This window comes from Bufo gargarizans, chromosome 9, assembly GCF_014858855.1.
Source record: "Bufo gargarizans isolate SCDJY-AF-19 chromosome 9, ASM1485885v1, whole genome shotgun sequence".
Classification (NCBI taxonomy): domain Eukaryota; kingdom Metazoa; phylum Chordata; class Amphibia; order Anura; family Bufonidae; genus Bufo; species Bufo gargarizans.
The window spans coordinates 149418022-149440813 of NC_058088.1; the positions used below are offsets into that span (position 1 = coordinate 149418022).

At 42.9% G+C, this 22792-nt stretch overlaps 1 protein-coding gene across 3 annotated transcripts in view; it reads left to right on the plus strand.

The window, feature by feature from the left end:
* The window catches only part of LOC122919463 (diacylglycerol kinase eta-like), a 283154-nt gene that overhangs the window by 238700 nt on the left and 21662 nt on the right, over positions 1-22792 (plus strand). For all 3 annotated transcript variants that reach the window (XM_044268513.1, XM_044268514.1, XM_044268515.1), the window contains 2 exons: positions 9062-9148; positions 17765-17884. In XM_044268513.1, the coding sequence (XP_044124448.1) occupies positions 9062-9148; positions 17765-17884 (207 nt within the window). The remainder of the gene's footprint in view (positions 1-9061; positions 9149-17764; positions 17885-22792) is intronic.

Genomic DNA, 22792 nt, shown 5'->3' on the forward strand with positions numbered 1-22792 from the left:
GTGGGTGTTATTCTGTTGTCTGTCGGGAATAATTCTGAGGATATGTTCCCGATCGTGTGCTCAGATCACTCAGATCTTGATTCTCGAGTGGTGTGTTAGGTAGAGAGCAGACCACTGTTGCTGTGTTGCAGTAGATCAGTGCTGGGGCACTGGTTCTTGTCCCCCAGGAGGCCAAATATATATATATATATACAGGTGTGCATTCTAGGTACCTAAATCATAGGTATACTGGGGTTGTGTTTTTTTTGGGGTATTTATAATATCATTTCATGTATTTCATTCAGGCCATGGAGTGAGGGTATTCAATTGATAGATCCAATACACTTCTCTTTTTTGGAGGAGGTTGAATCTATTATAGGGATTAGGCGGTATGAGGTCTATTGGGGTGATATGTATCTGGTGTTTTTCTTTTTCAGGGGTACTCATGCAGTGTCTAGATAGACTGTGTTTGGTGTACACTTTCTTTATATTGTGACGGTGCTGATTTAGACGGCAGTGTAATGGTTGACAGGTTAGGTGATGTTTGATGCTGAAGGAGGTCTTGTTGGTGTTTGAGGAAAAGGATGTTTTTTTTGTGTGTGATGGTCTTACAACAGAGGCCGCGTTGGCTGTTGCATTTATAACTGCCTTCATGCTGCCCTAGGCACTTTAGTATTGCTCCCAATGATGTCCATACAATTCAGACTGCTGAAGGCCAAACGCTCACTAGGCTGTCAACTATACCTCACAACTCCTATGCGCAAAATACTTTTGTGCATATAGTGCATATATGGCAGTGTATGTGCAGGTGATCTACTACATATACTTGTCTAAATGCCAAATATGCAGGAGATCTAATATATATACAGTAGCATATCTTCTGTATAATTGACAGCTTGGTTATCCCTACCTGTGGCCCGGATCGGGATGCGACACTCACAGGGGTGTAGACATCAGTTAGGCAGGCAGCTAGACGGGCGGTGGACCCGAAAGGCAGGCAGGCATGGAGGAGGACGGACGGACGGGGTGGGCAGGCAGTCAAGTGGATAGGTGAGAAGGTAGTCAAGTGAACGGGTGAAAAGGCAAGTCTCGCAGGTCTGCTCAGCTGCTTCCTCTGTAGTGAGGTACGGTAGTGTCTTGCTGTCTGTAAGCTGATTGGTGGAGAAGCAGTGAGCGCTGCTGCCCCACCATTCAGCTTACAGTTAGCACTGCAGTGCAGGGGAGAGGGAGTAGAATCGCTCCTTTCCTTGTCCTCTGCATTTGAGGTGCTGCCGACTGCTTCACTGCAGGTAGGAAAGTCATCCCGCGGTTGTAGTGTGCAGCGGCAGAGCACTATTTAAACCCATCCAAAGGCAATCCTAGCCCCCCGTTCCCACCCAACCAAGATGCCCAAAGGCAGGAATGTAAAAAAAATATATAAATGTAATAATTAAATTAAAATAAAATTCCTCTGTGGTGGTGCCCAGATTGTAAATACGGTCCTGGGAATAGTGAGACCATGGAGCTAGACTATGTAGACCAATGAGAAATGGTTATGCACACATGGGCAATTAGATTATTCCTCCTTAAGATGTGGTGTAAAAAAAATGTCTTGCCTTGCATGAGCTCTAAGAATCTATACAAGCCAAGTACAGCCAACACTGTAAGTGCCTGGCTTTTATCCATGCAAATATATTATGAATTTATGATAATCAATGTTGTGGTAACTACATATTAAGATGGAAAGCGACACGATTTTGTAATAAATATGGGATATATTATAAATTGTGTTCGGAATTGTTATGATTAGTTAATGAGATGTATGTATGCGATTGGCAATAATAATCATTGTGTGAGACTCCGTATTAAACTTGATAACGACCCGACTGTACCCAACGTCGCTGATTACTGTACAGGGAGTGCAGAATTATTAGGCAAATGAGTATTTTGACCACATCATCCTCTTTATGCATGTTGTCTTACTCCAAGCTGTATAGGCTCGAAAGCCTACTACCAATTAAGCGTATTAGGTGATGTGCATCTCTGTAATGAGAAGGGGTGTGGTCTAATGACATCAACACCCTATATCAGGTGTGCATAATTATTAGGCAACTTCCTTTCCTTTGGCAAAATGGGTCAAAAGAAGGAATTGACAGGCTCAGAAAAGTCAAAAATAGTGAGATATCTTGCAGAGGGATGCAGCACTCTTAAAATTGCAAAGCTTCTGAAGCGTGATCATCGAACAATCAAGCGTTTCATTCAAAATAGTCAACAGGGTCGCAAGAAGCGTGTGGAAAAACCAAGGTGCAAAATAACTGCCCATGAACTGAGAAAAGTCAAGCATGCAGCTGCCAAGATGCCACTTGCCACCAGTTTGGCCATATTTCAGAGCTGCAACATCACTGGAGTGCCCAAAAGCACAAGGTGTGCAATACTCAGAGACATGGCCAAGGTAAGAAAGGCTGAAAGACGACCACCACTGAACAAGACACACAAGCTGAAACGTCAAGACTGGGCCAAGAAATATCTCAAGACTGATTTTTCTAAGGTTTTATGGACTGATGAAATGAGAGTGAGTCTTGATGGGCCAGATGGATGGGCCCGTGGCTGGATTGGTAAAGGGCAGAGAGCTCCAGTCCGACTCAGACGCCAGCAAGGTGGAGGTGGAGTACTGGTTTGGGCTGGTATCATCAAAGATGAGCTTGTGGGGCCTTTTCGGGTTGAGGATGGAGTCAAGCTCAACTCCCAGTCCTACTGCCAGTTTCTGGAAGACACCTTCTTCAAGCAGTGGTACAGGAAGAAGTCTGCATCCTTCAAGAAAAACATGATTTTCATGCAGGACAATGCTCCATCACACGCGTCCAAGTACTCCACAGCGTGGCTGGCAAGAAAGGGTATAAAAGAAGAAAAACTAATGACATGGCCTCCTTGTTCACCTGATCTGAACCCCATTGAGAACCTGTGGTCCATCATCAAATGTGAGATTTACAAGGAGGGAAAACAGTACACCTCTCTGAACAGTGTCTGGGAGGCTGTGGTTGCTGCTGCACGCAATGTTGATGGTGAACAGATCAAAACACTGACAGAATCCATGGATGGCAGGCTTTTGAGTGTCCTTGCAAAGAAAGGTGGCTATATTGGTCACTGATTTGTTTTTGTTTTGTTTTTGAATGTCAGAAATGTATATTTGTGAATGTTGAGATGTTATATTGGTTTCACTGGTAAAAATAAATAATTGAAATGGGTATATATTTGTTTTTTGTTAAGTTGCCTAATAATTATGCACAGTAATAGTCACCTGCACACACAGATATCCCCCTAAAATAGCTAAAACTAAAAACAAACTAAAAACTACTTCCAAAAATATTCAGCTTTGATATTAATGAGTTTTTTGGGTTCATTGAGAACATGGTTGTTGTTCAATAATAAAATTAATCCTCAAAAATACAACTTGCCTAATAATTCTGCACTCCCTGTATATGGTGGTATATAGACGCAACCATTTTACTGCCCCTCACTCCCCCTGTCGAAGCTATCCGGCAAAACTCTTTGGGTAACTGAGGGACACTGGCATGGCAGAGATACTTTAGATGAGTCATTGTTATTTAATTGGCTTTAAATATGCTAATTATTGTTGTAGGTTTTGATCGCATGGTATTTACAAGCTGGACTTTTTTTAAACTTTGATTGCATGTAGTAAAATAATGATATGCAATTTTTTCATGCTGGCTTGTTCATATATGTAATATTCTATTGCTAGCCTTACTCCAGTAGTCCCTCCTTTGAGTCATCCACCTTGCAATGTGGACTTCTATGTATGTTTTTTAATTAATTTTTATAATAATGTATGATAACAAATAAAGACATTTCTGATACTATAGGATTTTTTGGCACTTGAATGATTTGGGCGGACACGGTGATGCCCATGATGTTAATATTTTTCGTTATTTATGTATTTCATTTTATTTTATTTTACAGAAAGGGGGGTGATTTACATATTTTTTCATATTCAATTTTTTTGTTTTTGTTTTTACGGTCTTGTAGTCGTGTAGGAGGCTACAGGACTCACTATTTTTTTTTTCTATTCTGTACCTTCATGTTTCATAAATATCCATGATGATGCTAGAATTGCTCATTTCTTATGTTGGCCTGCCACCTGCTAGCCAAAATAAGAATTGCAACTCCAATACCCTGGGTCTCTTCAGAGAGACCCAGCATATTGAGACCAATTTCTAGCATCCTCATTGGCCACAGAGGATGCTTTTAGATGCAGTGATCACCCTTGATCATGGCATCTAAAGGCTTTAATGACCAAGATCAGCATTGTTGCAGTCATTACCTGCAGGTCTCTGCTAATTGAAATAGTGGAGACCCGCCGGCCATGGCACCCACTGCAGTTGCCTAATAATTATGCACAGTAATAGTCACCTGCACACACAGATATCCCCCCAAAATAGCTAAAACTAAGAACAAACTAAAAACTACTTCCAAAAATATTCAGCTTTGATATTAATGAGTTTTTTGGGTTCATTGAGAACATGGTTGTTGTTCAATAATAAAATTAATCCTCAAAAATACAACTTGCCTAATAATTCTGCACTCCCTGTATACCTGCTATAGTGGAATAGAGGATATTTTTTGATTCTGGATGTTGGTGCCATTGCTTACTATTAGGGATGAGCGAATCGCCTTCGGATGAAACATCCGAAGTCGATTCACATAAAACTTCGGTCCAATACTGTACAGAGCGAGCTCTCCGTACAGTATTAGAACGTATTGGCTCAGATGAGCCGAAGTTATTACTTTGCGAAGTCTCGCGTGACTTCACAGATTAATTTTTACTATAAAAAAAAACATTTCCTGAACTCGGGTTCGGTTCCAAGCCAATACATTCTAATACTGTACGGAGCGCTCGCTCCGTACAGTATTGGACGTAAGTTTAATGCGAATCGACTTCGGATGTTTCGAAGTCGATTCGCTCATCCCTACTTACTATGGTATTTTCAGGAAGAAGAGTTTGGATTGCTTTCACTGCACATGTGCATCTGATATGTAAGAACCAGGGGCGTAGCTACCATAGCGGCAGACCATGTGACTGCTATGGGCCCCAGGGCAAGAGGGGGCCCAGTCTTAGTTGGGATTATCTCCTCTTCTACTGGAAGTGAAAGCTTGGTCAGGACTCTACCCTCTAAAGGAACAACTTTTAGCAAATGGGTCATTAAAAGGGGTTTAGTCATAAACCCTTCTGTCCTCTGCGGGGGGCCTGGTTTGATCCTTGCTATGGGGCTCTTACTTCTCTGTGTACACTACTGATAAGAACTGCTTGACTAGAAGAATATTTTGTAAGGAGCCTGGTGCTGTCTAGCTTTCCTTCTTTTTTGGGCAGTTGAGTGGAGGTTAAAATGAATGACAGTCCCCTGGCACACCTCAACACTACAAAGCTAGCAGCCCTGGAACAGTGCTTGGTGGTGTATTTAGACTAATTTGAGTGTTTTCCTCCATAAACTCGGCCTCAGTAATGGAAAGGAAGATGCGTTGTCATGATACAAGATCCATGATGTCAAGATCCTAATACAGAATGGGAGAAAGTAGACCTCTGTGTGCCTGGAAGGAAAGGTTGCAGCTATGGGTCAGCTGACCCATTGCCACTGAGACAGCAGAACTGAGAAATATAATTGTTACATGCTACCGACCCTGATGGAGAGGAAGAGACCGTATTACTGAGAGTGCAAGATCTACCACCAGCGGGAACACTGAGCTGTCCGGGCTTGAGTGTTGGGCTGAGAGTCCAGGGGCTCCCAGGGAGTAGTGAGAGATTTGGCAAGTGATCCTACCTTCTCGAGAGGCTCCTGGGGTTTGTAAAATTCTCAATGAGAAGGGGGACCTTTTGGCTTCACTAGGACTGAGATGCTTACGCTCTATTATTTCTACTACCAATGGATGAACAAGACAGTGGAGAAAGTGTGTTGGCAGTGTCACGTGTACAAGAGTCAACCATAGTCTATGCCTCTGCAGCCCATTTTGCAAAAAATATTGTTTTTGGGTTGGTTAATAAATATAAAAAATCTTTCCTAATCCTGTCACCCAAAAGGAGATTTCTGGGTGTAATGTTAAACTCGGTCTCACAAACATCATCTCTACCACGAGAGAAGATAGAAGCCATCGGGGAAAAAATAAAAAGATTCCAGTCTCAAGACTGGTGCTTGATCAGCAATGCCATTAACATTCTAGGCCTAATTACATCCTGCATAACAGCAGTAGCCTGGTGTCAAGCCAACACCAGAACTATGCAAACCTGGATCTTGGGGAGCAAAAGTAGCCTCCTCAAACTGGCAAGGGAGGTTGCCAGAAGAAATAAAAACAAATCTTCAAATTACAAAGAGTTAAGAACGGTGTGGGAAACTCTAAAACTAAATCAAAGTCTGCTAAGCAAAACAAAAACAAAAATTTCAGACAACACAACAGCGGTCACTTATTTAAAACATCAGGGGAGTACAAGGTCCCCAAGCAAGAGAAAAAAAATTCTGGGCAGAAAAAAATGTCCTGTCCATTACAGCAGTTCATCTCAAAGGATCAGAAAATTTAGAGTAAGATTTACTGGTCCTTAAATCCAGGGACCTTTCAAAAGATATCAACCAGATGGGGCCTGCCGCAAATATACCTATTTGCCTCAAAAAGAAATGCAAAGGTCAACTGTTTCTGTTCCTTAAATCCCGGAGAAAAACCATGGGCAGTAGACGCTTTCTCAATTAAATAGACATGGAATCTAGCGTATGCCTTCCCTCCTTGGGCATTAATTCCTCACGTTTTACAAGATTCTAACAGACCCTGTAACAGTAATACTGATAACCCCTTATTGGCCCAAGAGAAGCTGCTTACTTATTCTAAAGAAAATAGCGCTGGAGGATCCCTGGCTGATACCGTTTCAGGAGGACATTCTTTCACAGGGGCCAATTCTCCATGAAAATCCAGGCCTTTTCAAACTATCAGCCTGGATCCTGAGTGCGAGATCTTAAAAAGTAAGGGGCTTTCAGATAAAGTTATTCATACTCTAAAAAGCCAGTAGAAAGAAGGTCACCTCAGCCAGCTACTTAAAAATCTGGAAAAAAGTATTGTACTTGGTTGGGGGAAGTCTCTCCAAATCTGTCTTCGCCATGCATTAAAAATATTTTAGAATTCCTTCAAAAAGGGCTAAACTTAGGACTTAGGCCTTAGGCCAACATGGTTATAAGGGAAAATAATAGCATTCTGAATACAGAATGCATAGTAAAATAGCGCTGGAGGGGTTAAATTTTTTTTAAAATAATTTAACTCACCTTAATCCACTTGCTCGCGCAGCCCGGCATCTCTCCTGTCTCTTTCTTTGCTGATTGCAGTCAAAGGACCTGTGGTGACGTCACTCCGGTCATCACATGATCCATCACCATGGTAAAAGATCATGTGACGGACCATGTGATGACCGGAGTGATGTCACCACAGGTCCTTTGACTGCAATCAGCAAAGAAAGAGACAGGAGAGATGCCGGGCTGCGCGAGCAAGTGGATTAAGGTGAGTTACATTTTTATTTTTATTTTTTTAACCCCTCCAGCGCTATTTTACTATCCATTCTGTATTCAGAATGCTATTATTTTCCCTTATAACCATGTTATAAGGGAAAATAATACAATCTACAGAACACCGATCCCAAGCCCGAACTTCTGTGAAGAAGTTCGGGTTTGGGTACCAAACATGCACGATTTTTCTCACGCGCGTGCAAAACGCATTACAATGTTTTGCACTCGCGCGGAAAAATCGCGCATGTTTCCGCAGCGCATCCGCAACTTTTCCCGCAATGCCCGTGTGAAACCAGCCTAAAACATGATTTTTTTTTAAAATGCTTTACCATGTAAAACTGAAACAAAAAAATAAATAAGAGTACATATTTGATATCGTCGCTTCTATAACAACCTGCTCTATAAAAATATCACATGATCTAACCTGTCAAGTGAACACCATAAAAAAATAAAAAATAAAAACTATGCCAGAACAGCCATTTTTTTGTTACCTTGCTTCACAAAAAGCGTAATATAGAGCAATTGAAAATCATATGCACTCCAAAATAGTACCAATAAAGCTGTCACCCTATCCCGTAATTTCAAAAATGGGGTCATTTTTGGGAGTTTTTACTCCAGGGGTCCATCGGGGGCTTTAAATTTCATATGGCAACTTAAAATTATCCCAGTGAAATCTGCCCCCTAAAATCCATATTGCGCTCCTTCCCTTCTGCACCCTGCCGTGCACCCATAGAGCAGTTTACAACCACATGTGGGGTGTTTCTGTAAACTGCAGAATCAGGGTAATAAATAATGAGCTTTGTTTGACTGTTAACCCTTTATATGTTACCCAAAAAAATAATTAAAATGGAAAATCTGCCAAAAAAAGTGAAATGTAAAAATGTCATCTCCTTTTTCCTTTAATTCTTGTGGAACACCTAGAGGGTTAACATAAGTTTGTAAAATCAGTTTTGAATAACTTGAGGGGTGTCGTTTCTACAATAGGGGTCTTTTATGGGTGGTTTCCACTATGTAAGCCCCACAAAGTGACTTCAGGATTGAAGGATTGAAGTGGTCCTTAAAAAAGTTGGTTTCGGAAATTTTCTTAAAATTTTTATAGCTTGCTTCTAAAATTCTAAGCCTTATTAGATCCTAAAAAATAAAATTACATTTACAAAATAATGCAAACATGAAAGTGGACATATGGGGAATGTAAGGTAATAACTCTTTTATGATGTATCACTATCTGCCTTAAAAGCAGAGACATAAAAATTTAGAAAATTGCAAATTCTTTAAAATTTTCAGTAAATTTTGGATTTAATAAATAAAAGGTGAATTATATCGACAAAAAATTTCCACTATCATGAAGTACAATGTATCGCGAGAAAACATTCTCAGAATTGTTTGGATAGTTAAAAGTGTTCCGAAGCTATTACCACATAAAGTGACACAGAAAGTTTCCAGAAAACGGCCTGGTCCTTAAAGTGAAAAATGGCAAGGTCCTTAAGGTGTTAAATATCAGACAATAACACAGAGTTATTATCTAACAGCATGTTCATTTTTTTCTGTAGTTGCTGAGCAGAAACACCGCAGTTGATGTGGCAATTAGTGTTAAGGCATTGTACACTGAGACCAAAGCCTTTATGGGAAGTAAGCAGGTAAGTTTCTGTGTTTCTGTGTTGGTCCCATGTTCATATGTGTCTGCATTGCTGAGAAAAAACATAGAGTCTCATTTATATATATTAAAACTAGGAGCAACGGAGGCGTAGCCATTACACTTAGAGGCTCTGCTCTCTCTGAACTGCCGCGCCCTCTGCACTTTGATGGGGCCAGGCAGTTTACAGTAGTTCTATAAACAAGGTCTAAACATTAACCCCTTCCTGACCAAATGATTTTCAGTTTTTTTGTTTTTGTTTTGTACTTGCTGTCATCCCAGACATAGACAGTCTTTTTTTGTTTTTGTTTTTATGCGGTACAAGTTTTAATTTTTGATGGCCCATTTAATATGGCATACAACTTAGTGAGAATGTTGGAAAAAGTTCCAAGTAGGGTAAAATTGGAGAAAATGTTTATTTTTTTACAGTGATGCCACATTTTTATAGTTTTTCTTGTGTTTTTGTGCTTAAAGGGCATCTGTCAGCAGATTTGTACCAATGAAACTGACCTGTTGCATGTGCACTTGGCAGCTGAAAGCATCTGTGTTGGTCCCATGTTCATATATGCCCGCATTGCTGAGAAAAATGTAGTTTAATATATGCAAATGAGTCTCTAGGACCAACAGGGACATTGCCATTACTCCCAGGGCCGGATTAACGTTGGGGCGGATGGAGCTGCAGCTCCAGGCCCCTGCGTGAAAATAGGCCCAGCAGCCCGGTAGGTGGCGGCGGCAGGACACAGGGAAATGAGCACTTCCATTGTGGAAGCGCTCATCTCCATAGTCATCTGTATCGCCATCCTCAGGACAGCGATACAGATGACTGTGTTGCGGCGGGGCAGGGGAGGGAGAGGCGTGTCCCTTCCCTGTGTCTCTGATAGGCTGCCAGCACTAGGCACTATCAAAGGCTGGTGCAGGCGGCGTGATGACGTCATCGGTCCGCCTGACTCCCGTACAGCACGGGACACAGGCCGGAAGAGGCCTGCATCGCATTGCTGACATGGAGGTAAGTATAAGTGTTTTTTTATATGTACAATTACAATACTTTTACTGGCACATGATGAGGGGAGCCTCTTGTTACTGGCACAAGATGGGGGGGCCTCTTGTTACTGGCACATGATTGGGGGGCCTCTTGTTACTGACACATGATGGGGGGGGCTCTTGTTCCTGGCACATGATTGGGGGGCCTCTTGTTACTGGCACATGATGGGGGGGGCTCTTGTTCCTGGCACATGAATGGGGGGAAGGGTGCTCTTGTTCCTGGCACATGATTGGGGGGTGCTCTTGTTCCTGGCACATGATTGGGGGGGGGGTGCTCTTGTTATTGACACATGGTTGGGGGGTGCTCTTGTTACTGGCACATGATTGGGGGGGTGCTCTTGTTACTGGCACATGATTGGGGGCATCTATGGGGGCACATTTTACTGGCACATTATTGGGGGGCATCTATGGGGCACTTATTACTGACACATTATTGGGGGCACTTTTTACTGGCACATTATTGGGGGCACTTTTTACTGGCACATTGGTGGGCACTATAGGGGCATCTACTGAGGCCACAAAGAAGGGGTATTTTTTATGGGGGGCTCTGTACAGTAGCATTTTATACTGGGACACATTATGGTGGGTACTGTGGGGGAGAGGAGAACTATGGGGTCAACTATGGGGGGGCACTAAGAAGGGGTATTTTATACTTGCAAATTATGGGGGACACTGAGGACATCTACTGGGGCACTATATATGAGGCATTTTATACTGGTACATTATGGGGGGCACTAGGAGGACGGGGGAGAGGAGCACTATGGGGGCATTTACTAAGGGCACTATATAGGGGTATTTTATACTGGCACATTATGGGGCACTATGGGGACATTAGCTCAAATGGGGGCATTACAAGGTGGTATTTTTCTGCACTGTCACATTATAAGGAGAATTATTTCTACTGGGGGGGCATTATGGTGGGCTTTATTACTCCCTCATGGTATGAGCCCCCTAGTAGCAGCACCAGCCTCTCCTTGCTCTGCTAGGCCAAGTAATTGTAAGTTTTCATGTGAAATATGTTTATGTTATACAAATATAGCATACACTGTGCCACACAATATACAGTATACCGCTACACTGCGTAGTCTGTTCTATAAGCACCATTGTTTTTGCCCTGTGAGTTCATGCCTGCACCTTCTTTGACACACACACATCCCATATGCACTGTGAATGGGGATTGCGGTGCATGCACAGTCTCAGGTTCCTACAGACTCCACATTTGTGTACCGCAATCCCCATTCACCCATTCTTGGCACATGCGCAGGATCTCAACACATCGCTGTCAAGTGAGCCGTTGGTGTCAACTAAAAGAGCTGGCGTGACTTCACATGGGAGAGGTGTTACGGTCTGGAGGGCACAAAGGACCCCCTACCACACCTCTTTTGACACTCTGAGCCCCCATAGGTGTTTTACTAAAAAAAAAAAAAAAAAATGTTAAGTTAAGTAACGGCTAAAGAACAGATTCTATAAAGGTATGCAATGTATCGATACATCAACATCTATTCAGCTATGCTGGTGATTTCATATGTATAAAACATATGACAGATGCACTTTATTTGTGTTATAAAAAATTGCTCTGCGTTGCGTTTTCATTTTCTATAAAAAGGCCCATTAAAATCTTCAGCACCAGGTCCATGATGCTCTTAATCCGGCCCTGATTACTCCTAGAAGCTCAGCTCTCTGCAGCTGCGGGGCCCTCTGCACTTTGATTGACAGAGCCGGACAGTGTAAATGTGATCACACCTGCCTAGCTCTGTCAAAGTGCAAAGTGCAGAGGGTGCTGAAGTTGCAGAGAGAGCTGAGCATCTAGGAGTAACAGCAATGCCCCATTGCTCTTAGAAGCTTATTTGCATAAAACTAAATTTTTCTCAGCAATAAGGGCACATATGAACAACACAGATGATTTCATCTGCTGAGCGCACATGTAACAGCCAGCCAGCCAGTTTCATAGGCACAAATACAGAGGGGCGTGACTAAGCAACTACCCCGATTTTACTAGAGCCTCAGATGGTGAGGATGGTGAGGCTTGACCATCGGTAGTTGCTTACATAAACCAGACAGTGACAGCTGGTCCAGGCAGACCAGGAGGAACCTGCAAAGGTACCGACAGTATAGACATAGTAAGGCTACTTTCACACTTGCGCTTGATCGGATCCGTACTGAACGGATCCGATCATATTAATGCAGACGGAGGCTCCGTTCAGTACGGATCCGTCTGCATTAATAACTTAGAAAAATTTCGCAAGTGCGCAAGTAGCCTGAGCGGATCCGTTCAGACTTTCAATGTAAAGTCAATGGGGGACTGATCCGCTTGAAGATTGAGCCATATGGTGACATCTTCAAGCGGATCCGTTCCCATTGACTTACATTGTAAGTCTGAACGGATCCGCACGCCTCCGCATGGCCAGGCGGACAGCTGAACGCTGCAAGCAGCGTTCAGCTGTCCGCCTGGCCGTGCGGAGGCGAGCGGAGCGGAGGCTGAACGCCGCCAGACTGATGCAGTCTGAGCGGATCCGCTCCATTCAGACTGCATCAGGGCTGGACGGAGGCGTTCGGGTCCGCTCGTGAGCTCCTTCAAACGGAGCTCACGAACGGACCTATGAACGCTAGTGTGAAAGTAGCCTAAGCCAGGCAGGGTCGTTACCAGGAGCAACAAGACAGGAACCGGAGGATGAGGCAGAGACATAGTCAGGACGAGCAAAGAGTCAGGGCAGGCGGCACAGGAGCAAGGTCAAACAATCCGAGTCGGCAACGGGAGAGACAAAGTAAGCAGGCAGGGATCATACAATAAGAGGAGTCAAGGAACGATGTACAGGTCAAGAACACAAGTGGTTATCAAGCTCTTTAGCAACAGACTAGGACCTTGACACTTTGCGGACAAGAATAGACATTTATATTGACGGCCACCCGTTCCGTTCCGCAAATTGCGGAAGGCACGCGAGCAGCTTCCGTTTTTTGCGGATCCGGAGTTTGCGGACCGCAAAAAACGGAACAGTCGTGTGCATGTAGCCCATAGTTGCACTGCACTGTGGAAAAGGTTAATGCACAGTCAGCTAATACTGAGAAGCTTTATAACCTTCCCAGAAAGCGATCACCTGTGCCTCCATATTACAACTGAGCTCTACAGCCAGGTTGCAGAATTGAATGCTGTATTTGCCCACAGAAGAGGTACTTTGAAAAACTGAAGCAAGGAAGAAGCTACATAAGAGGCCTAACCAGGTTCCTCAAAAACTCTTTTAAAAGTGGCCTGGATATATTGAAGGTTGACATTGCCAGGTAATTTCCAGAGGAATGAGGCACAGGCCAGTGTCATCAGACAGTAGAGAAACAATGAAAGTGATTTTTTCTCTATCAGAAGAAAGGGTTGGACACAAGCACAGGTGACCCAACAAAGGGTTACACCATGGCTCCCTGCTCTGCCACAGATACAGTTGAAAGTGGCACTGTGCTGAGGGGCGGTATGTGTCTTGGATGGGCAGTACAAGTAATGCTGCTCACAGAGGGGTCCCATCACTAGAACTATGAGAATTGTCTCAATGCACTTATGCATTGTCATTTCTTTCGCGGGGCCGCGGAACGGATGTAGGATGTGGACAGCAATCGGTGTGCCGTGCGCATCTTTTACGGCCCTATTGAAATGAATAGCGATGCGGGAGAAATGTAGATCGGATGCGGACTGAAAATACGGTGCGGTGCATGAGCCCTAAGAGTGTGTCTTTAATTGCTTTGGATTGTAGTCCGCTGCTTGATGAATGTGTAGCAGTCTAGCACTGACCTTTCTAGCTCATTACATCTCTAATTCTCCCAACATATCAGCTCTGTACTTTTACATTTCCAGTGCCATACTTGTTAGTAGGCATCAAGCGTTCCGTCAGTTTTCTATATTCTCTTTGATTCAAATATATTTTAACATTTTCTTTTTATTTTCCATGTTATTCCAATAAAAACCACCAAAGAATAAAGCACAGGTCACAAGTGCAACATAACTGCAATAAAACACTCAGTGCAACAAAACACAGACAAACACTGTTGTAATGTCTACAACAGCCTAGGAATTGACTTCAACCTTGGATGAATTTATTTCATTATACAATTTGACTGACATTAATTTTATTGACAATCCAGTCATTACCTTGTACGTGAAATTTCACTAGTTCTAGACCAATTTATGTACCAAAAAGAAAATCTACTGCATCTAATTTGCATGCTACCACTTTCCAGCTTGACAAGTATGATGGCATAATGAAGAGTGGCATGCAGTGTCTAGCGCGGCATCCGATTTATCATACAGCATGAGCCACTGACATAATTCTGGTGCACCTTTTGAATGCCTAAGTTTGTGTTCCCTAAATTTTAAACCCTTAAAGGGGTTGTCCAGGTGTCATCAATATCAGATCTGTGGTGGTCCAGCACCTCCGCTGGCTGATCATCTGTTTGAGGAGGCAGTGGCACTCCTCGCAAGTTCCCAGGCACAGCGCCATACGTTGAATGTTGTATGGTATTGCAGCTCAGCCCAATATACTTGAATGGGACTAAGCTGCACCTAGACCATGTGACCGATGACTGTGACATCACGGGCCTAGGAAGAGACCACAGTGCTCACTGAAGCACTGCGGCCTCCTCAAACAGTTGATCTTGGGGGTGCTGGGAGTCGGCCCCCCATTATTACATATCAATGACCTATCCCGAAAATAGGCCATCAATATGATAATAATGAACAACTCCTTTAATGACGTCATAGACTGCATGGATTGCACACTCTCCATATACGGTGGGAGACACTTATGTTATACAGCTGACACCAAACTGGTTGAGATTGAAGATAACTCCAATCTTAGCTGTTTAACCCCTCGGATGAGGCCATCAATAGCAACTACAGCATTTGAGTGGTTGGTTGGCACTTTGCTCCCTCTATTCACAATCGGCCCCCTGCTACTGTTGCCATGGTTGCCAGGGGCCTAGGGAAGGTTTCTAGGCATGCTTTGGTAGCACTTCTATTACATATTGCAACCAATAGGTTTTGCCTTCACTGTTTTGTAGCAGTTCAGAAGAATACTTTCAGTTGCATGCAGCTCAGTGCGCTCGTGTGAACTGATGCTGTCAACTGAAATGAATTAAATCAATAGCACTATAAAAGCCCTAAGAACAGCATTGCAATACAGGTGAAACTCGAAAAATTAGAATATCGTGCAAAAGTCCATTTATTTCAGTAATGCAAATTAAAAGGAATTGCATTAATGCAGCTTAAAATTCGAATTTTGTGAAAGGGTTCAATATCCTCGGCTCAAAGTGTCACACTCCAGTCAGCTAATTAATCCAAACCCCCTGAGCAAAGGGGACCTCAAAATTGTGACTTTGGGGTTTCATAAGCTGTAAGCCATAATCATCCAAATTATAACAAATAAAGGCTTGAAATATCTCGCTTTGCATGTAATGAGTCTATCTCATATGTTAGTTTCACCTTTTAAGTTGGATTTATAAAATAAATGAACTTTGCATGATTTTCAAATTTTTGGAGTTTCACCTGTATAGCATAGTTTAGAAATGACTACACTAGCAGTTTTGACACCATCACCAGTATAGAGCGAATCTAGGTTTACGAAGTGGACTTCAATCCGAATTTCAGGGAAAATTTGATTCGCCACAAAGTCGAAATTTCTTCGTGCTATGTGGTAACGAATCAATCTTCCCTAAAATGATGGTAAAACTTCATACTCCCCTCATCTATTTGCGTACAAAGTAACTGCCGTGGCCATCTTATATGAAGATCCTTGGTGAAATTTTGCACTGGATCTTCAATCAAGATGGCTACGCGGGCTCTTCGCGAGCAAATGGGTAAATTGAGTATTTTTATTTATTTTTTATTTTTTAACAGATTAACCACTGACAACCCTCAATGATCATCTCAGATCAGCGATGAATGCGGCATCTGAGGGGTTCAATGACAGGAGCCCGGAACAATGACAGTGTTCCCTGTCATTGTTCCCTGTAATTTGTCACAAATTTGGCAAAGTAGCCAAATCGAATTTTTGAGAACTTTGCTCATCTCTAATCATCACAGCTCAGAATTAATTATAAATGAACAAAGCCTGTTGTCTAATCACATTATAATGACCACTTACTACTTTTGACTCATGTGTGGTGAGCTGGTTTGGTGGGTATATGATATGATAGGCTGTCCGCACACATATCCTATGTTGCTCTCATGGGTAAAATGGGCAGTTTATCAGAGTTGCTAAAAGGGATAAATATTGGCTTTCAGGCCAAAGGTGACAATATTTCTGAAGCTGTCCAATTTGTGAACTATTCGCAGCTGTGGTATCATGAGTGGACAAATGGCAGCATTGAGAATGGGCGACGTGGAAAATGCGGAGCACCACATGTCATTGATGTGAGAGGTGAACGTCTGCCATGAAGGTGACCATGGGTGGACTGACACGCTACAGCAGGTCAGCTCACTGCCAAAATAAACCAGGGGCTATCAGACGTGTGTCTAAAACAACAGTTCAGCGAGCCCTACTGCATATGGGCTCCGAAGCAGACTGATGGTCACTGCACCTCTGCTAACAAAGCTGCATCTGCAGAAAATACTTCACAGCAGTATTGATACTGGACCTCCGCTGATTGACAATGGTTCGCCTTCGCCGATGAAAAGATGTTTTCTGCTTAATCGAACGGATGGACATTGACGTGTCAGACAAGAAACATCAGAGGTGGTAGCAGCATTATGGTCTGAGGAATGTTTTTGTGACATTCTGTGGGTCCACTCATCCATGTGAAAGGCACTCTCAACCAATTTGGGTATGAATCCATCCTTGCAGTTCACATATGCCTATACATACTGATTGTCTTACCTGGAGCAGTTGGGATCTTCCAGCAAGACAATGTGGCATCTCACATGGCTAGAAATGTCAGACACTGGTTTGAAGAGCATGATCAAGACTTCCAAGTGTTACCCTGGCAGTCTAATTCCCCAGATTGGAACCGAAGTGAGAATCTGTGGGACCACCTTGATCATCCTGTTTGCTCTATGGATCCTTGCAGCCTCCAGCAGCTGTGGGATGCCCTGCAGTCTGTGGGGCTCCAGATACCTGTGACCACCTTGATGATCCTTGAAGCCTCCAGCAGCTGTGGGATGCCCTGCAGTCTGTGTGGCTCCGGATACCTGTGACCACCTACCAGGACCTTACTGCGCCTCTCCTAGCCCGTCTATGCTACATACTGTGGTCACTCTGGATATTAGCTGGTAGTTATAATAATGTGACTCGCTTGTGAATAAATTCTAAGGCCGCGCTGTTAGTTTATACAGAATCTGTCCTTTGTAAGCTATGATGTAATGATTGCACACACAGGGCATATACTTCATTAACGTGAATAAAAATTGCGAGTAAATAAAATAATAGAAAATAGCAGCCATAGAAGGACATGGCATTTTGGGGTAAAACCTTAAAATAAAGAAAAGCACCATAACCTATTCAGTCATTTCTTAGTTACCTAATCCTTTGCCCAGGAGTAAATAGCTGTGTAGTAAAAATAAGAATTATTATGTTTTCTATATAATTATCTCTGTTATCTCTAGCACTGGGAGTCTCCCCAGGAAGAAGAAGGTCTGCTCTGTGCTATTAATGGAGTGAGTCAAGACTTGCAGAAATTATCTGACATCCATTGGATAACACACATCATTAAATCAGCAGTGGAGGTACGGGCAGTCTGGTTTGGGGTATTCACCTGTATATTTAATGTGATCGATTCGATACAAAGTTTACATTAAAAATTGAATTTCTATTTTTTGAAACTTCATTAAAGGGGTTGTCTCATTTTAGACATTGGAGGCATATTGTTAGGATAAGCCACTAATGTCAGATAGATGGGGGTCTCACCTCTGGTAAAGCGTGGTAACCACGCTTGCGCTCTCCGTTCATTTTTATGGAACTTCTGAAAATAGCCAAGTGCCCTCACTAGTCTATTTTCAGAACTCCCATAGAAATGAATGGAGAGCACATAGTGCGCTCTCCTTCACTTTTGGGGGACCCATTCTGGAGATAGGTGCCGGTCTCTGAGGTGCTATTGATTTGCTATCAATGTCTGCGATGACACAACCCCTTTAATTAAAATGTAAAGTTAGATTGTGGCATATACTGTACGTACTGTGGACATCTCAGTTCTTTTGAAAAATTGGACTAGTTTGCATAACATTGTGTGCCAGTTGTATAAATAACTAGATGGTCGTAAATGTGTGGAGGCAAACTGTGCGGGTCCTATAGGGCCTTTGTAGAAAGGAGAACAGCTTGGTTCCATTCTCTTCACTATTGGGGGATGAGAATCTGAGCCAGCCATTCATTCTCCAGACAAACAGCAGGATGGGGCAATAGAGGGAAAACAGACACCGGCCCATTTGTCATAGGGGGACAAAACCAGCACCATAATGGGAGGCTAGTTTTGATCTTTGCCCTGGGGGCTCCAACTGTTCAATGTTTGTCACTGAAGTAAATTTAAAAATGATGATAGCAATATGTTTGATGAACGCATCAACATAGATTAATGTATAGAAAACTAGTCGAGGCTTTATTCAACCATTGGGGTTGTGTCTTTTTTAGGACAAAAGTGAAGTAACTGTATTACACCAATAGATTATCTGACCAATATCTGTCAAATCAGACCAATAGTTGGTGTGTATAACAAAAGATCTGTGTGTGTAATAGGCCATCTGACCAATGATTGGTCAGAAAATCTGTCAGATAATCTGTTGGTGTAATATAGGCCTTACCCAAAATCACGTTTGTTCACACTATTAGATTTAAACTTTCATTTTATTATTTCTCTTAAAAGTAAACGTTTACAAAAAATAAAGAAGAAAAGTTTCCCCCCCAGAGATACAAACAGTTGGTGTGCAGTAGTATAAGTAGCCAGTGGCGTGTGGTACCAGGGCGGGTCCTTTCTCTGGCACCCCCCCCAATACTTTCAATAAATTATACTTAAATTGTGGATTATAGTGGCTCACTCTATTTGACACCACGGTAATGGTGCTCTGCTGCAAGTGATTCACCCAATCTCTTAACAAGTAAGTAAATATAAAATAATCAGCAGGCACTCACCATCTGTATTTCACACATGTATAACACATTTATTAGCATTTAAAAGTATTAAAATATTTAAAACAATAGATTTAAAAAGAAAAAAAGTAGATGACAATATATATGAATTATGCACACAATATAGAATGTTAATAACCATGTATTGTATATATAAAATAGATAAATGTGGTAGAGTCAATTTATAATGCAATAAAAAATCACTTAAATAATCGGATAAAAAATTCGGATATTAAATTCGGATGTTAGATAGCAGAAGAAATGTCTTTAGAATATTTCTTATATAATTTCCAGATATTATACGAATATATCTTTAAAAATTCGCTAAGAATACTTGTTGTCTTATTCGTATAGGCAGTCCAACATGTTCCAATATTGAATCAGTTGCAAAAAAATGTTCGTACTATATTATATTGTGGTTGCTCTATTTTCAATCAATAATTTCTCCATATATTTCCTTGAGTTGTACCAAGAAGAGATCTGATATTCGCAATAGAGTAATGCAGTTATAGTTCATCAATGGGTGATTTTCGAATAAATAATTTAGTGTAGATAATCTTGTTATAAAATTCGATTGTGCTTGCTGTGTAGGCGTCCCTCTCACAGTTAAGCTGACTCACCCAAGTCTAGAGCACTTGTCTCTGCGATCTATTGGTTTTATTCAGCTATCAGTATCTCTTGGTATCCAATGGAAGAAAGTTGAAGTTGTTGGAAATCTTGTATAGTCCTTACTTTTTCGATTCCTTAGTCCTTAATCCTGCAGGATGATTTGGTCTGTAGTTTGGTTCCTTTAATCCGCCAGACGCGTTTCGAGGTGACCTCACCTCTTCCTCAGTGGCATTAAGAATGAGAACCAAACTATTTTTCTCCCCTTATATAGTGACTGGGGTTGTGAATAAGACCTGGATTCTCAGAGTGTTGGAAAATCTGGTAAGGATATATTCCTTTATAGCTATGTTAGAAGGTAAATCATTGTATAGTACATATGAGTTCCAACTCTTAGGCCTCATGCACACGACCGTTGTGTGCATCCGTGGCCGTTGTGCCGTTTTCTGTTTTTTTTCGCGGACCCATTGACTTTCAATGGGTCCGTGGAAAAATCGGAAAATGCACCGTTTTGCAGCCGAGGCCGTGATCCGTGTATCCTGTCTGTCAAAAAAATATGACCTGTCCTATTTTTTTGACGGACAACGGTTCACGGACCCATTCAAGTCAATGGGTCCGTGAAAGAACACGGATGCACACAAGATTGGCATCCGTGTCCGTGATCCGTGGCCGTAGGTTGCTTTCATACAGACGGATCCGAAGATCCGTCTGCATAAAAGCTTTTTCTGATCTAAGTTTTCACTTCGTGAAAACTCATTTCCGACAGTATATTCTAACACAGAAGCGTTCCCATGGTGATGGGGACGCTTCTAGTTAGAATACACTGCAAACTTTGTACAAGACTGCCCCCTGCTGCCTGGCAGCACCCGATCTCTTACAGGGGGATATGATAGCACAATTAACCCCTTCATGTGCGGCACCTAAAGGGGTTAATTGTACTATCATATTCCCCTGTAAGAAATCAGGGCTGCCAGGCAGCAGGGGGCAGACCCCCCCCCCTCCCCAGTTTGAATATTGTTGGTGGCACAGTGTGCGCCCACCATCGCCCCCCCCCTCCCTCCCTCTATTGTAATAAATCGTTGGTGGCACAGTGTGCCCCCACCATCGCTCCCTCTCTCTATTGTATTAAATCGTTGGTGGCACAGTGTGCCCCCACCATCGCCCCCCCTTCCTCTATTGTATTAAATCGTTGGTGGCACAGTGTGCCAACCACCATCGCCCCCCCCCTCCCTCTATAGCAGTAACATTGGTGGCAGTGTGCGGTCTCCCATTCCCCCCCCCCTCCCATTGGTGGCAGCGGAGTTCCGATCGGAGTCCCAGTTTAATCGCTGGGGCTCCGATCGGTAACCATGGCAACCAGGAAGCTACTGCAGCCCTGGTTGCCATGGTTACTTAGCAATAGTACAACAGTAGAAGATTCATACTTACCTGCTTGCTGCTGCGATGTCTGTGAACGTCCGGGAGCTCCTCCTACTGGTAAGTGACAGTTCTTTAGCAATGCACCGCACAGACCTTTCACTTACCAGTAGGTGGAGCTCCCGGCCGGACACAGACATCGCAGCAGCAAGCAGGTAAGTATGAATCTTCTACTGCTGTTGTACTATTGATAAGTAACCATGGCAACCAGGGCTGCAGTAGCGTCCTGGTTGCCATGGTTACCGATCGGAGCCCCAGCGATTAAACTGGGACTCCGATCGGAACTCCGCTGCCACCAATGATGGGGGGGGGGGGAATGGGAGACCGCACACTGCCACCAATGTTACTGCTATAGAGGGAGGGGGGGGGCCATGGTGGTTGGCACACTGTGCCACCAACGATTTAATACAATAGAGGGAGGGAGGGGGGGGGCGATGGTGGGCGCACACTGTGCCACCAACGATTTATTACACTAGAGGGAGGGAGGGGGGGCGATGGTGGGCGCACACTGTGCCACCAACGATATTCAAACTGGGGAGGGGGGGGTCTGCCCCCTGCTGCCTGGCAGCCCTGATTTCTTACAGGGGAATATGATAGTACAATTAACCCCTTTAGGTGCCGCACCTGAAGGGGTTAATTGTGCTATCATATCCCCCTGTAAGAGATCGGGTGCTGCCAGGCAGCAGGGGGCAGTCTTGTACAAAGTTTGTAGTGTATTCTAACCTGAAGCGTCCCCATCACCATGGGAACGCCTCTGTGTTAGAATATACTGTCGGATCTGAGGTTCACGAAGTAGCTCATATCCGACAGTATATTCTAACATAGAGGCGTTCCCATGGTGATGGGGACGCTTCAAGTTAAAATATACCATCGGATTGGAGAAAACTCCAATCCGATGGTATAAAAGAACTCCAGACTTTACATTGAAAGTCAATGGGGACGGATCCGTTTGAAATGGCACCATATTGTGTCAACATCAAACGGATCCGTCCCCATTGACTTGCATTGTAATTCAGGATGGATCCGTTTGGCTCCGCACGGCCAGGCGGACACCAAAACGACTTTTTTTTCATGTCCGTGGATCCTCCAAAAATCAAGGAAGACCCACGGACGAAAAAACGGTCACGGATCACGGACCCACGGACCCCGTTTTTGCGGACCGTGAAAAAAAACTGTCGTGTGCATGAGGCCTTAAGGGATGCAAATAGTCAAAAAACTGTCAAAAAAACATATATATGCGCATATATATGCAACTCTCATGTTTTACTTATACTTTTGTATCTTATAATTACATTTTTATCCTTTAATACTTCTTAAAGTCCTAATTACAGATTACCCTTTTTCATATATATCTCTCTTGTGTTAGACATAAATATAGTCTCACTCAATATTGAATACTATTTTAAAAAATATGTTTCACTTAAAAAATCCTTCACAAGAGTTATATATTGCATAAAATATATGTCCAGAACCAAAAAACGCACATGCGTTTA